The sequence below is a fragment of the Ambystoma mexicanum genome, chromosome 6p (genome assembly GCF_040938575.1).
Source record: "Ambystoma mexicanum isolate Mex_15411 chromosome 6p, UKY_AmexF1_1, whole genome shotgun sequence".
Lineage (NCBI taxonomy): Eukaryota > Metazoa > Chordata > Amphibia > Caudata > Ambystomatidae > Ambystoma > Ambystoma mexicanum.
Genome location: NC_090935.1, coordinates 1,207,692,013 through 1,207,708,072, shown reverse-complemented (window position 1 = coordinate 1,207,708,072; position 16,060 = coordinate 1,207,692,013). Strand labels below are relative to the sequence as shown.

General features: G+C 44.6%; 1 protein-coding gene across 6 annotated transcripts in view; it reads left to right on the top strand.

The window, feature by feature from the left end:
- Nucleotides 1–9,204, top strand: part of NTRK2 (neurotrophic receptor tyrosine kinase 2) — a 663,657-nt gene extending 654,453 nt beyond the window's left edge. For all 6 annotated transcript variants that reach the window (XM_069625860.1, XM_069625859.1, XM_069625858.1 and 3 more), the window contains 2 exons: nucleotides 1,804–1,962; nucleotides 6,644–9,204. In XM_069625860.1, coding sequence (XP_069481961.1) covers nucleotides 1,804–1,962; nucleotides 6,644–6,829 — 345 coding nt within the window. In that variant the 3' untranslated portion in view covers nucleotides 6,830–9,204. The remainder of the gene's footprint in view (nucleotides 1–1,803; nucleotides 1,963–6,643) is intronic.
- The last annotated feature ends 6,856 nt before the right edge of the window (nucleotides 9,205–16,060 follow it).

The following is a 16,060-nucleotide window of genomic DNA, read 5'->3' as shown; positions in this document are numbered from 1 at the left end:
CGAGTGCACACCCACCGTGAGGATGGTCGAATTCCTCACCACATGTGAGGTCAGTCATAGTCCATTGAGATACACCACGCAAGCCTTGTCATGAGAAAAGATGGACCTGGATTGGCGGAGGGAGTGGTTGGGAGACAACGCTGGTTTCCTCTGAAGGCATTTCTGAAGAATTTCCAGTCTATGTCAAAGTTCCGTTCTAGCCCACAACACAATGCGTAAATGTTGCTTTTTGTGAGTCTTTACAAAAAATCCAATTCTGCAGCCAATGCTGGAGCTTGAGAAAGGCCGAAGTTCAGAGAAATGCTCAGCAGTGACACGTGCGGCAGTCCACAAGTTCCATTTAAGTCGGGAATGGCTCACCTGTGCAGCTGTTGTGTCCTTGCCTAGTTTTCTGCATGCACTCAGATGCAAGCCTCTTTTAAGGGTGATGCACATGCGGCCATAGTGATGTCATAAAACGGGGAAAAACAAAGCAAACTTCTCCAATGGGGGATGGGGAGGGAGAGATCCTGCCTCGTGGGTTTGAAGGTAATCTTATCATCTTGGGTAAATCTGCTGACAGTTGTGGGCCAGACCCGCACATTCCAGGCCATTTAGCAGCTGTGTTCCTGATGCTGCCTTTCCAACTCTACTCAGTTACTAACTGGTATTAAGCCTGGGCTTTATGTTATGTTATGTGGACTTTTAATGTGCATCGCTACCACCCGGAGGCAGTCTCTGGGTCTACTTGCATCAGGGTTTTCCTACTGCCCAGTGTAGTCCTTGGTCAGCTGAACGAGCTTCCTGGAAAGACTGTCTATCACTTTACACAACCATTGCCTTGAGTCTGGTGCTGGGCTGAAAAACTAGAGAGAGCTCATTGCTTTGTATTGGGTGTTGAGTTGAAACAGACATACACCATTGTCTTGTGTCTGGTACTGGGTCGAGAGGGCAGCCGTAGGGCAGCACCTTGTGTCTGCTATTAGTTTGACGGGCAGATACAGCATAATGCCTTCTGTCTGTCATTGGGTTGTAGGAGCATATATAGGGCAATGCCTTGTGTCTATTATTGGGTTGTAAGAGCATATATAGGACAATGCCTTCTGTCTGTTACTGGGTTGTAGGAGCATATATAGGACAATGCCTTCTGTCTGTTATTGGGTGGTAAGGTCAGATACAGGACAATGCCTTCTGTCTGTTATTGGGTTGTAAGAGCATATATAGGGCAGGGCCTTGTGTCTGTTATGGGGTTGTAAGGTCAGATAAAGGACAATGCCTTCTGTCTGTTATGGGGTTGTAAGGGCAGATACAGGCAATGCCTTCTGTCTGTTACTGGGTTGTAGGAGCATATATAGGACAATGCCTTCTGTCTGTTATTGGGTGGTAAGGTCAGATACAGGACAATGACTTATGTCTGTTATTGGGTTGTAAGAGCATATATAGGGCAAGGCCTTGTGTCGGTTATGGGGTTGTAAGGTCAGATACAGGACAATGACTCATGTCTGTTATGGGGTTGTAAGGGCAGATACAGGCAATGCCTTCTGTCTGTTACTGGGTTGTAAGAGCATATATAGGGCAATGCCTTGTGTCTATTATTGAGTTGCAGTAGCATATATAGGGCAATGCCTTCTGTCTGTTACTGGGTTGTAGGAGCATATATAGGGCAATGCCTTGTGTCTATTATTGAGTTGCAGTAGCATATATAGGGCAATGCCTTCTGTCTGTTACTGGGTTGTAAGAGCATATATAGGATAATGCCTTGTGTCTGGCATACGGTTGCACTGGCAGATATAGTACAGCAATGCTTATTTTCATGTGTTTCAGGTTGGCGGCCATACCATGCTTCCCATTCGCTGGATGCCACCGGAGAGCATAATGTACAGGAAGTTCACCACCGAAAGTGATGTCTGGAGTCTGGGAGTTGTCCTGTGGGAAATCTTCACTTATGGAAAACAGCCTTGGTATCAACTTTCAAACAACGAGGTGTGTATATGTCAGCAAAGCTCTCCTTGTAGGTGAAAAGCGATGCCAATCTACCATTTATGTTAAATGCCAACGATAGCATCAAGAGCAATTACCTATGGTAAACATCCAACATGTTGCCACTGAATCATATGTGGTATAACTGCAAACATAAGCTTTTGTTAGAAGGAATTATGTGTTTTATCTCTGGGGTCTGTTGTTTTTATTTTCTTGTTTTTTCACGCAACGTTTCCAGTACTCTCATTATTTGTAAGTTGCCTCTGGCGTCTGACATTGCTTTGGCTGTTTTTCCTTGCTTTATTCCTTCTAATACCTCTGTCATTCACCACATATGGTAGTTTTCTGCTTTCAGCTGTGGTCCTGTGTGACAAGGTCAAAGTTCCAACCTCGCATTCAGTCCCCAGCCCACCTGTGAGTAGGACTGGCGGCTGGACCAGCCCTGAACTATTCCCAAACCCCTTGTTAGAATCTACCAGGTCCCAATGAAACACGGTGTTGGGGACTGCATCTCCCAACATTCATCAGATTTAGAGATCCAGACCCAGAGCGGAGTCCAGAGCGGCTTTCTGGGATTCAGAGAAACATACGCTATGGGGAAACGCTAGCACATCCAGAGAGACCCGTTATTCAACAGGTGCACATCCTCTAAGGAAAAAACATACCTTATGCCAACCCCATGTTTTCCACTACCCCTGCAACTGCAGCCTTCAAAAAGAGAGAGATTTTGCACAGATGGGAACTTACTAGAGACTATCATGTCACTTGGGATGGGCTATTATCTACCAGAAACTCTCAAAATGAGAAACCTTCCAAATTTACTTCTGTGCATAGGTACAGGCAGTAGCAGAGCAGCAGACAAGCGCTGACTCCCTTACTTTGAAATCAACTGAAAGAAATCCAAAATGGCAGCAAGCTTTTTTAAAGACATCCCTCCCTTGGCTTGGAATAGGAAGCAAATTAATCAATAAATGTGAATATTTGCTCAGCCGATGGGAGAGCAGTGAGTGCTTTATAACTAGAGCTCCCAGTTTTCTATTTTTACACATTAATCCACACTGAAGTCACCCTCTTTCCTTACAGTATTTATTTGTGAAAATCTGAAAAAGCAGAAATTCATGTGTTTTGATTAGCTATTCTAGTTGTCAATTGTGCTTTGCAGGCCAATGGATGTGTAAAGTAACACAGTGGTGAGGCTAAAAAAAAGTGATGGATTTCTCTTTCGAGTTGTCTAAAGGACTAGGGTGATTGTTTTAAGGGTTAAATATATCTTGGATAGAAGTGCAGGAAACCACCTCTCTGAGCTTCTCATTACAGGAATCACGTTCTACATTTTTAATTTGAATAAATACAGAAAAGCAATAGTTGAAACTTATTTTTTACATAACAAATATAAATGTGGATACAATGACAAAAAAATATATAGATAAATACAGACAGTAATGCTTACAAAATAAACACCATAAATCGGTTAGCCTTTTTTATAACTGAAGCTTAGAAACACTGGCAGTGTCTTTAGGGATAGGAGCTAAGCAAGGAATTTGTTGAGGAAGTACAGAGCACCAGACTAAGGGACGGACCCCCTTGAGCCCAGAAGAGGGATGTGCTCCAGGGGAGAGTGGAGCCTCCTGAGCCCCATAAAATGGGTCTGCTCTGGTGAGGGGAAGAAGAGCCTCCCTGAACCCCAAAAAAGGGGTTTGTTCCAGTGGGGTGGTAGTGAGCCTCCCCAAACCCGAGAAGAGGATTCGGCATCATTGAGAGGGTAGCAGAGACCCCTAAACCCAAGAAGAGGGGAATTCCCCAGTGAGAGGGAGAAAAGCCCCCTGAACCTCAAAAGTGGGCTCTGCACCAGTGAGTGAGAGAGAAGACCATCTACCCCAGAATAGGGGTGTACTCCTGTGAGGAAGAAGGATCCCCTTTGACCCGAGAAGAGGGGTGACTCCAGTGAGGGGGGAGAGCCCCTTGAAACCAAAGGACAGAGAAACCTGACCCAAAAGAAGGGAGGGATGAGAAGCAGCAAGAGGTGGCGTGACTTTGACCCCAGAAAAGGGGATGTGTAAAAAATAGAAATAGGGGGTTAAAAAAAATAGAAAATTGAGGGTTGGGGAAATACGTAGAATGCCTATTTAACAACACAAAAGGAAAACTCATGTTTTTTTCGGTAAACCAGTGCAGTGCATACGGGTTTCAACCCTTTTCACCTTTCTTTACTTATCAACACTTTGTACACATATGCCTTGAAATGAACACAGAGCTTCCCTGTACACACAGCTTAACAGCACATTGTACTTGTTTACAGCATATTTCACACCTGTAAGTGTCACACAATGCATAAATACAGCCTGAACAGTTTCAAACCCCATGGAAACTGTCTAAAATCCACAAACAGTCTTCAGAATATCAGAATCACTGGCATACAGAAATTCAATGGCAAACGGGTGGGACTTCTAGGTGTGATTACTGTACGTAAACTAAATCACAGAAAGAAATCACAGAATGAAAGTCAATAGAAAAAGAGATTAAAGTGGCACCTATTAACACTGGAGGAGCAGGGAAAACCAGGGGGACAGCCAGGGCAGGGAGCAGACAGTTTTGATGCTCACAAGCATGGATTGCTAGAAGCTGGGAACTGCCCCAATATGAGGCTGGGTGGTTACATGTAGTCAGGGACCACAAGACCTGCACAGTCCCCACCAATTGCAGGATTTAGGCATTAGGGCAGCACACAGGAGTCAGGGGGACAGGCCTCCAGGAGCAGGGGAACAGTCCTCTGGCACGCCTGACAGCAGAGCACAGGCTGACACTGATTCTCTCCAGAAGGTCTCCAGGGAAAAAGCTGCCCCCAAGAGCCTGGGCTAAAATAACCAAAGGTACAGACCAAGTGTATGTGGTGGCAGGGGGCCACTGGGACAGCAGCACTGCCTATACACTGGAAAGGTTACAGCAAATATATACAAAAGCAATTGCAAATGAAGTGCTAACGGAATAACACACATTACCACACCACTCCCAATATTAACATTACACAATAAAATGAGCAATTCATGAAATTACACAAAGCTTTCTGTTGCCATAAAATTAAATAAATACGTGTATGTTTCAGAAGGTGTCTGCCATTCTGCAGTTAGGCACAGGTAAGGATGGAAGAGTGCCTGGAACATTCTTCCATTAGAGAGATAGGGAGATCTGAAAAGCCCAATGTAACCTATGACAACTATTACAACTGAATCGCCTATAAACAGAATCTGTGGGATGGGGTGAGCGGAAAAACGGGACCATAGGAATATTCCACCCAATGAAGTCAATGCAGTCCATTGAACATAATGAGGGTCCATAGAAGACAATGGGCCTCATTCCGACCCAGGCGGTAACGGGTTTACGGCAGCGTAAACAGCGCCGACCCTTACCGCCTGATTCCGAGGTCCCTTAGCGCCATGGAGGATTTAACACCTGCTTTTAGCAGGTGTTAAAATCCATGGCGCTAAGGGACCTTGTTGTTAATTACGCCACTGTAATTTACGGTGGCGTAATTAACGCCTTCCCCACTCCCATTATGCCCTATGGGGCAAAAATGGGAATGGGGAAGGGTAAATGGGGATTGGGGACTTACCGCCCCGCCAACCTCGGAATGGGGCGGTAAGTCCGCCAACCACCATGGCGTAAACATAGTTTACGCCATGGTGGTAAAGGTACGACCCAGGCGGTAACTTACCGCCTGGGTCGGAATGAGGCCCAATGTGTGTCCATAGGAATCAATGTAATTTAAAGCACCTTTCAAATACAAGTTTTACTTTCACCCCAAATCAGTACACATTCTCTCTGTCATTTATGTTCTAGGGTCCACCTGCGCCTGGGGCAGGCCTTATATATCTAGAAGTCACATAGTGCAAATGGGTGACTGCCAAAAAGCCCACCTCTGCAGGGCCTGAGGGCCCACATGCCACTGCCCTGGGGACCAGGTGGCATTCTTAGTATCGGCCTCTATTTTGTGTTAGACCAGCATGGCTCAGACCAGGGGCAGAATCACTACCCTCTGATTGTTCAATCTCCAGCGGCAGAATCAATATATTCTGAAAAATCATGGGCCACATTCAGACAAAATCCAGGTAAACTAAAATCACCAGGACTGCACGGTTTATTCAAGTGACATCAAGGCTCCTGAAGACCAACTTCCAACCCCACACCAACATTACGCACATAAAACTGTGACTGTGCTAGAAAGAGGCTACCTTCGGCATAATGCCAGTGCAAAGCGGAGCAGAATACTAGATAATATGAGTCCATGGCTCAGTGCTTAGGTCAACATCTGTTATAGTCATTATGCAACGAAAACCTATGTACACAATTTCTCTTCATGATGAATCTTTGCTGCATGGATGTATGGCCTCCTCCCTCTTGTCGCTATGTTGCCCGGTCTGCCTAGGACGCAGTATTTTCAAAAATGTGGTGCCACTAAATGCCAGGACGTTGACAGAGTGTGATGTTCAAGTGCCCGGGAGCGTGAAGGGAGGCTTCCTCCAATATTTCAATATGCAGTCATTTTTTCATTGGGCCGAAGGTGTTTTGCTTAAATTACGAGGATAGGATAAATCAGGCATGTACAGGAATCATGTTCACGAAACACGTGTTGTTTTTTTGTCCAGAGCTTGTTGACTGACACTTGCCTGTCTTCTCCTCCTTGTAGGTGATAGAGTGCATCACTCAGGGCAGAGTCCTCCAGCGGCCGCGCACATGTCCCAAGGAGGTGTATGACCTGATGCTGGGCTGCTGGCAAAGGGAGCCCCACATGAGGCTGAACATCAAAGAGATCCACATTCTCCTTCAGAACTTGGCCAAGGCTTCCCCAGTCTACCTGGATATTCTGGGCTAGCAGCCTGTGGCTTTTCCTCCGTTGGCTGTGAGCGGGCATGTTCTACAGCCCCCCGAACTCCATGGTGTGTGTTCTTGATTCTGACAGTATTATTTACAGAGAGGCGGAGAAGCTTTCAAAGGGCAAGCAACGTGCACTCCTCCATCTGTAGACAGAGTATTGACTATTTTGATAACAAAAAAAAGTTGTATCTTCTTCTCTCATGCTCCTTGCTTCCTTTCTTGCATCCTCTCTTTCCGTTTGACCTCCTTTCTGTTTTCTACCTCGTTTCACTCCTTCACCCCATCATCCTCTCAATGCCCGGAAGTGTCTCCCTCATCGTTGTGATGTTGAGCCACCCTTGCTTCTGTATTACATGTAACTCTGCATAGATCAAGGCCTTAAAACCCCAGTCTGTTTAATGGGCAGGTGCACAACTCTGTCCACCACATCTAACAATGCCTTTATGTACTCCTGCCTTTGATGTGGATACAAAAAGGGAAACGAACATTTGACTTCGAACTTTGTGACTTCAGCTGTGCATCTACTGGACTTTTGTGTGGATTCCACCTCACTTTGCCTCGACTTTTTTGATTCGGCACGTGGGACGCCAGGCTACGTGTTCTGCGTGGGAAACATCTTTCTTTCCAAGTGGAGGCAACATGTTTGAAATGCAGGACTTTAAGCTGATGTTCTGGGGGTGAAAGCTGAAAAATGCGCTCAAACCTGGTGACCATTTGCGAGGAGAAACGGTTACTGCCTGTTCCATTGTGAACGTTCGCGCGGCAGCACCAACCACGGACAGAAGAAACTGGGAGTGGTGCTGCAGGCCATGCTAGCTAGCGGGTATCTCATGCCAGGGGAGGGTCAAGATGGGGGCAGTGCAAAAATGGCTGAACTTTGTTCTTTGGGTAGCCTCCTCCATTGCTAGACTTAAAGTTGTATGGTGGTGAGAGTAAGAGAGTGGGAGGGAAAGAGCGAGAGAGCGAGGGAAACGGCGGGAGAGATCAATGCTACCTATATAAGGATCATGACAGCACTATACGTTCAGCCCTGCTCAGCCACCTAACCCTGTCTTTGTATGGTCTGATAACATGATGCAAGTGGTAAAAGGTATACCTCAGATGGGAGCCAGGCGCATTCGTGTACAGCGTCAATATGACGATAATCATACGAGCTCGCAAATCTCCATGAGGGAGCCCTAAACAGTGGATCAAGTGTAATTGTACTTGTCAACAAAACATCTCCTACTTACAACTGTGCAATCAAATGTTGTGCATGGTGTCTGTGTCCGGAATACTCTTGCTCATGCTGTTATATACACAAGTAAGCATCGCAGCCCTATTAAGAGCAACATGTTTAATTAAGGGAAACTTATGGTGGCCATCGGCTTTCTGCCTGTACGTTGTTGGTAATTGACTGAGCCAAAAAAAACACGAAAATTCTACACCCAACTGAAACAGGTGTATGTTGAGCTTGTTATTTGTATATTAAACTGTATAAGTTCCTTGAAAAGGTTTAAAGTTATTCTGTGGCTATCGCTTGATCTCTGTCAGCATACAGTCCCGGATCTTAGTATATTTCATGTTGGTGTGGTCGTGCTATTTTGAGCATCAACTGTGCAGTCCTCTTTTTATGATCGGCATTTCATGCATGCATTCTTGAATACACGGAAGTGAGCGCTCACGTAGCTGGAGGCTAGCACGTACAATCTACAATCCTCAAGGTTCTAGGCAGGCATAACGAATCGGCCATCTTGGAATTTATTTTCTCCATGGGACACGCGCAAGGGCACACAAGCAAACACCTACGTATTACGCAAACATTTGTCTCCCTCTGTGAGGGGGTGTTGGTGCAAAAAATGACAACTGATTTTATGTGTTTATTTATTTAATTTATGCTTAGAGACAGCTCAAAGTCGACGCTACTCGTGTGATCTTTTTATTTTGTAAAGGTTTTAATTTTCTTATTTGACTCAGCTGAGTTCTTCATGTTTGTAAATACGCTCTCTTTCTGTGTCTTACTTTGCTGTCATACAGTACCGTGTTGATTTGGGCATGCTTTTGCACTGAAGCAGATAGAAGCCAGTAAAAATGTTCAGAGTAAATACTATTAAAAATGCGAGACAACCCAGAATCTGCTTGTCTAATTGATGTGGACCGACCCTAGAGTCAAAGTAACTCAGGGACTATGACTGTCTTTCACGCTCCTCACGTTTTTCTGGAATGTGTTTTTCAAATGATTCTTGCACGGTACACCAGACCGAGAAACAGAAGTAATCCCAAGATGCCCAACTGTCTATGCATTGAATCTTCTGGCAACCTTTCTCTAAGGGACTATCATTTACGCTGTAAACCTTCTCAAATGTTCTTCTTTATATAAAGTCATCATTTCAATCTGTGCGTTTTTTGGAGCATTCCTTTCCCAGTGGGCAATACCTATGAGTGCCATTTTGTAGCACCTGGGAGGGAGATTTCCTGAAAAAAAGCGGGAGAGATTAATTTTCCCATAGAAAAGCATTGGGACTAGAATTATTTTAGGTGGGAGAAAGTGAAAAGTAGCAACTATTGTAATCGGAAATTCAAGGAGTCTCTGCCCAAATTGGGAGGGTTGGCATGTATGAATACCTGTCGATATGCATACCTCTCAACTTACCTGCATTTAAAAGGCGTCACCCGGCTTGAACATATTGTCAACCTCCCAATACGCCACTGTCACCCATTGACTTTAAAGGCCTTGCCGCCCAGAAACGCTTCACCAACATTAAAACATGCATTAGTTCCCATTGACTTCAATGTGATCACCTGCTACATACCTGCCAAGCACACCTGATTGTACCTGTCTTGGTGAGTCAATAGATTGATTGGTATGCGTGCGTCGCTGCCTGTTTCTGACCAATTACCAAAAAACATAACTTTTCCACACTTCACTGAAGGATAATCACGGATGCTTCATGCGGAAGATGCACTTGCATGCTCTATGCCGCAAGGCAAAGTGAGACTGAAGCTGTCCACAAGCACATGCGTAACACCGTGTCACATTTGGCTCAACCTGTGAGATACCACCCACACACGCTCATAGCTCTCAATCTTTCCAGTCCAATGGGTGGGTGAAAGCACACAATTTTTATTTGGGGCGGGTCAGAGTCCGTTGAAGTTAATAGACAGATAAGGAGCTTGGTGGGGATTGGACGCTTTCGCTGGGAGGTGACACCTGCCAAGAGCGTGGGAGTTGAGAGGTGTTCATGCTAGGCCCCAATTTCTTCTCCAGTATCTAGTAGAGTGGAGTGCGTGCCTGCAACAGACCATGTCCTGAGCCTGGCCAGGCCCCTAGCAGGCCACCTCCCATGTAATAGTTGCTCTCCTGCCACTCACGCACTCTGTTCCTCCCTTCCACTTATTTCAAAGAGGAGCAATATGGGTAGCATGTTGAGCTTGATGCTGGAATAGCCGCTGACTACTGCGCAGCCCCGCTTTGCCAAATTCATGATATTGAATTGTTTCCTTTTCCTATTAATAATAAACATGTGAATACAAAAAGAATTGACTGTGTGAGCAGGAAAATGCAGATAAAGAGAGGGGAAGGCCAGAGACTGCATAAGGACCCACAATTCAAGGAACTGTATGTAGTATTTGAAAAGCACTCAGCTGCACTTGCTATGGCTTCAAAGTGCTGAGGGAGAGTGGACACCCCATTATATGACCGCAGGCCGGCCATTTATTACATGACATAGGGGATTCTAACAACTGAGACATAAACATGTTTGAACACTGGCAAAAAGTAATCATTGGGATAGGGTGGTTACATTGTGGAAGAAATTGTCGAATATGAATTTGATTAATTATTTTAATCGAATTTGGACCAAACTATATGTGGGTAATCATGATAATATAGATAGGAGGACATCAGGGGGAGGGCTCTGGGGGTCTCACCTGCATATATTTTCAGCCAAATTGAATTAAAGAATAAAATAATTTAGCCAAAATCATATTCGACTAATTCATTTTGATGTAATCACATGGAATCGTAATCATTTACTACATGCTGGCTGGAGGGAAACACATACTGCCCACGCATGTGCCAATGTAAGCAAGTGCGTGTTTGTAGAGTCATCAATACACATTACCCATTTAGTCAATTTAGGGGCACGGTGGGTAAGAATGATGCATGTAATGCTAGTTCCTATTGAATCCATCTATTCAAGAGCAACTGATGACAGCTGTGGGCTCTGCCTAAATAGCACTGTGATGCAGTTTACTGAAGAAAATCAATGTTTTAATAATGAACTTTGACTTAGCGAACCATGAAATCCTGTGCCGTCACATATCCAGCGCAGCCCACTCCTCCTCGAAAGCTATAACATGGATAGAATCTTCCCTCTCAGAACGAACAATGACAGTCTTTTCCAACACAGCAAATGCCGTTCCTGCCCCAGTTCTGCGGCGTGCCCCAAGGATCTTGCATGTCACCTACACTATATAATATCTTCACTAAGCCCCTGTTCGACCGCTTAGATGAACATTGAGTGTCTTATACTAACTATGCAGATTACACGAAGATCCTACTTCACATCACAGACAACTACAAAAAGGGTTCTACCACACTCAATAACATCTATCAGATCATTCAAACTTGGATGGCTCGACATGAATTATGTCTAAACGATGACAATACCGAGCTGCTACTGGTAGGTACACAAACACGCCTAAAAAAACTTGACCCAAAATACAAAACCTCCACAATAGATAGTAACACTATCACCGTCCTGAAGGAGGTAAACAAATTGGGAGTGTACCTCAACTCATCACTATCACTCTCAAGACAAGTCAACACAACTATTTCTTCTGCAGCGTACACAGCTAAGCTCATCAATACATGCAGACCCGATATCTCCCCAGACAGCTGCATGACTCTAGCCAGAGCCCTCATCCTGTCCAAACTCGACTACTGTAACGTGCTCCTCGCTGGAGCCTCAACCAGCAACATCAAAAAACTTCAGGTCACACAAAATAACACTCTACGAGCAGCCTTAAAAACCCCCAAGAGAGAGCACATCTCCGAATCGAGACACAATGCACTTTGGCAACCAGTCCAGGACAGGATCAGGTTCAAAACAATGTCAATTACTCACAAATGCCTGGCTAATATTGCCCCGAAATACCTCTCTATCATACTCACATCATCCCAAACGGCCAAACCTCCTCTGCTCACCTCCTCACCGTACCCAAATTCAAGAGAGCTAAGGTCAGGGGCCGCAGATTCCCTGGCATGGCTGCCAAACAATGGAATGCCCTCCCCATAGCCATCAGATCTGAACCCTCCCACACATCCTTCCGCAGAAAACTCAAAACGTGGTTCCTAACACACAATCTGTCAAAACATCCCAGGCACCTTCAGTCTTTCTGAACTCCTCTGCACACTGTATCTATGTGCCTCCTGTACATACTGTAATGATGATAAATTATGCTTAACTGTACTATGTCTTTACTATGTATCCAACGTAAATGCCCTATTTCGTGTCTGTCCAGTGGCCAGATATGCATGGGCTTGGCATGCTCTACAAATGCAAACAAATAAATAAATAATAAATAAACAGTCAAAGTGGATCAGTTTTGAATTTGACATTAATTTGACATCAATTGACTGCGCAATTAGCATGGGGTCACTTTTCGAGAAGTCTGACACAGGTAAACACATTTTCTTACTTGTGTCCGTGTGAGCCTGCAATGGGAGGAGAGTTCTAATGTCAATCTATGCCAAGCCAAGATCACTGCACATGACAGACTCATGCAGATATGCACGCATTTCTTGTAACTGAGGAAACGGATTACAAAGGACACTGTTGATTAGCTCTCTGCAAAGAAAGACATGCTGATAACTTATTGCCTGGATCTGTGCTGCAACATAATTGCAATCAACAGAGAATTCGGAAACAGAGCCAGTCTTCTGATGTAACTGTGGTGGATATCCTCCACAGGCGTGTACAGGAGGGCAGAGCATCCGCTGACGTGCCCATAGGTCAGAGCTCACCCTATAGTACCTGTAAAACAAGATAGCTGCACCTTGAGGAGGTTAGGGTGCAGGATTCACTTACTCCGACACACTTCAATAAGGACAACTCAATAATTTGGCAAAAGGAAGTCCGTTTAATGACAAGTACAAAAAACGGGGAAACAAATGGTAATCATCAATGATGCGATCACCTGTCTCGCTTCAACTCCCAAATTCTTCATTCAGACAGCAACTTTTTTGGGCAAAATTCGTCATCAGTTGACGTGCAAAACTCATACGTTTGTCATGCAATTCTATTGGTCGGAAAGGTAACTTAAGTATAGGTGCTATATCTGTATATGGTAACAGAGCATGCGGATTGGATAGCTCTTATCGGGTGAGCGTCTATGCCCATCCCACTACATCACTCATGATAGACGTCACTACAACTACGACGTCTTATTGGTTCTACCAGCTATAAGACCCTAGATTATTTGTCCATTGTCATTGGGTGGGTTACACCCCTAGGCATAAATCTCCACTTTAATGAGCAGCATGCGGAATGGACACCCAGATGCGGAGTGCCCCACAATTTACCCTGCCTCCCTTCCATCAATCAGTACCTTTAGGGCTATGTGTCAATTAGTTGGCTAGGGATGACCTCGAAACTGTAGTTTTTATCAGGAAAAGTTATGGCATCCTCGGGTTCTGGGTGACATCAGATGATGGTACTTCTTTGCCCTTGGCTGGTCACATGTCTGTTCACAGTGAATCTGCTTCATTTTCTGTCTTATTCGCGTATTTGTTTCTTCCCTAGCCTCGCCACCTGCATGGGGCCTCCTTATCTTGACTTTCACTGGCTGGCTGCTATGCTCTGAAGTTTCGATTCTTCCGAGTTGTCGCTCTCCTCCCTTCCTGTAGTTGACCTCGAATTCCCAGGCATTGAGCTGCTTCTTACTGAGTTTCGATTCCGCTCTTTCCTTTGGTTTTGGCTGGTATATGAATCTTGGCCTTGTTAGTCCCTTGCAGCCTGGGCTTAATTCTGCTTTTACAAAATGGAGTTGCACTTGTATAGCGTGCTTCATTGAGCTAGATATATACTTGGCGCATGCCGCTCTTTTCTTCTACTAAGCATTGCAAGCAGTACCGTTTTTCTTAGCTTCTTGCATTTCAAGCCTATTCACATGCATTCAGTTAGTTGCATATTTTCATCTTACTTCATGGTTACGTTTCTGTTTGCCAACATTGTTTCTTCTTATATGCCCATTACATCGTTACTCTTTGTTTTTAGTCCTTGTGTGTCAGTTTTTCGTTCGTCGTTTGTGTTCATTTGTTGTTACCATCTGCCCTCCATTAAGGCTCTCTGGGTCTCTTCAAGGACTGTTTGTAAGTAATCTTCATTTCGTATCAGCTGCTGGTATGGTTGTCTCAGTGGGTACCTTGCAGCCCACGGTTGTCTGGTTATTTGCGCTTCAATAGGTATACATGTCCCTCTGATGGGTACTGGACAGAGCTCCACCGTGGCTCTCTGTTGGTTCAATTGCTCCTTATATGTCACATATCTTGGCGAGTATGCTTCTGGCATTTAGACATGGGTGGCTGGAGTGCAGGCCATATTTGGGACCTCCTCTACACACCCCCCCTCTGGTCGGTTTATCAACCACTTTTTCTTCTTCCTTTAGATTATTCTTGCTTGGTTCTTCTATATCCAATTCTTCATCATCTGGGTTTGTACATGATGATGTGAACGTGTACATCTTTGGAGTCCATATTTTTATCACTCCTTTCAAACTTCCTGTTGTTTTTACGTGTTCATCTTTGGTCCAGGTCATTAGCTGGCATTGCCCATTTGGGCTGCAGTAAATCACTTTCCCTTCATACCTTCTTCGTTTTCTGGGGTATGCAAACTTTGTTCCTTCTGGCGCAAATTCGCTGGCCTTCACAAAGTTTATTATTTCTTCATCTGTTAGGTCTCTGGGCTTCCATCCTGGTTCGACATCGACCATAATTTTCATCCCAATGGCTTTCTTCGCAGTTTTCTGGCATTGAGTTACGATTATCTTGATAACGCAAAATCCTAGTAGTATCATTACTAGCAGGGCTCCCAGAATTTTGAATATGTCTACCATCCATTGTGGGACCCATAGAAACAGCGTTCCAAACCAGCTGTCATCATTGACTTCGTCAGTTTCCTTGATCATCTGATTCTGCAGATCTGCCAGCATACATATGGCTTCTGTTAAGGTTCCATTTTCTTCATCATGTGAAGGTATAAACGTGCAACACGATTTTCCGATTTTTGTGCAAACACCTCCATCCATTGCTGTGATCATGTCAAGTACATATCTGTTCTGGAGGGTCATCAATTGGATTGCTCTCAGTTCTTCTTTGATTACGTTGAATCCTTTTATGGTAGTGTTGATGGTTTGCAATAAGTCACAACTGGTTATATGCAACCATTTAGCATTCACTCCTTTTTGGATGTGTGGCAAGAGCATTGTTGTGAATACTGTTGAGGTGAGGCTAAACAGCCTGTGCTCGTATGGGATTGCATGAAATGCTTCTTCTGATTTGGCAGAAAAGTAATTCTCTCTCTTTATTTGGGATACCAGTTCCACAGACCTCCTCTTTCTCGCGTGACCATCTGCATTTGGGAAGCCGTCAATGCTCAAGTCACTTTTTGGTATCACTAGTGCTGGAACGTGGACATTCACTATCGTGCATATACCTCCCCAGTTTTTTTCGGCAACCTTATGTATGCTTTGGATCCACAAGCCCAGTAATGATCCATAATTACTGCGGTTCCGTGAATCATACCTGGAGCTTCAAAGATGCGTCCACAGTTCTGATTCTCTCCCATCTTCCTCGTGCCATTATTACTAAAGTATAATTTCGGGCTTTCCAGTGGCACTATCTGCAGTGGTCCTCCTCTATCTTCGACCCATGTTAGTAACTTCACCAATTTTGGCCATAGGGGTTTGCACAGTTTTTGAGAGTTTTCTATTGCTTCCTTGCAGGCTTCAAGGACCATCCATGCTCGGCATATCACTACTCCTGCTTCCCATCCGTCTGGGGAAAGCACTGTTCCCCAAATCTGCATCTGGCCTTTATTTCTCCAAATTTGCGCTTCTTTTGGAGTTTTTCCTTGGACGTTCAGTCTCGGGTTTATCTCCCATCTTGTTCCTGCTCCTTGTGCTTCTGACTTTGCATACCTAATCATGTGATTCCTGGTGTGAGCTCTGCTTCTTGTCTTGATGTCTT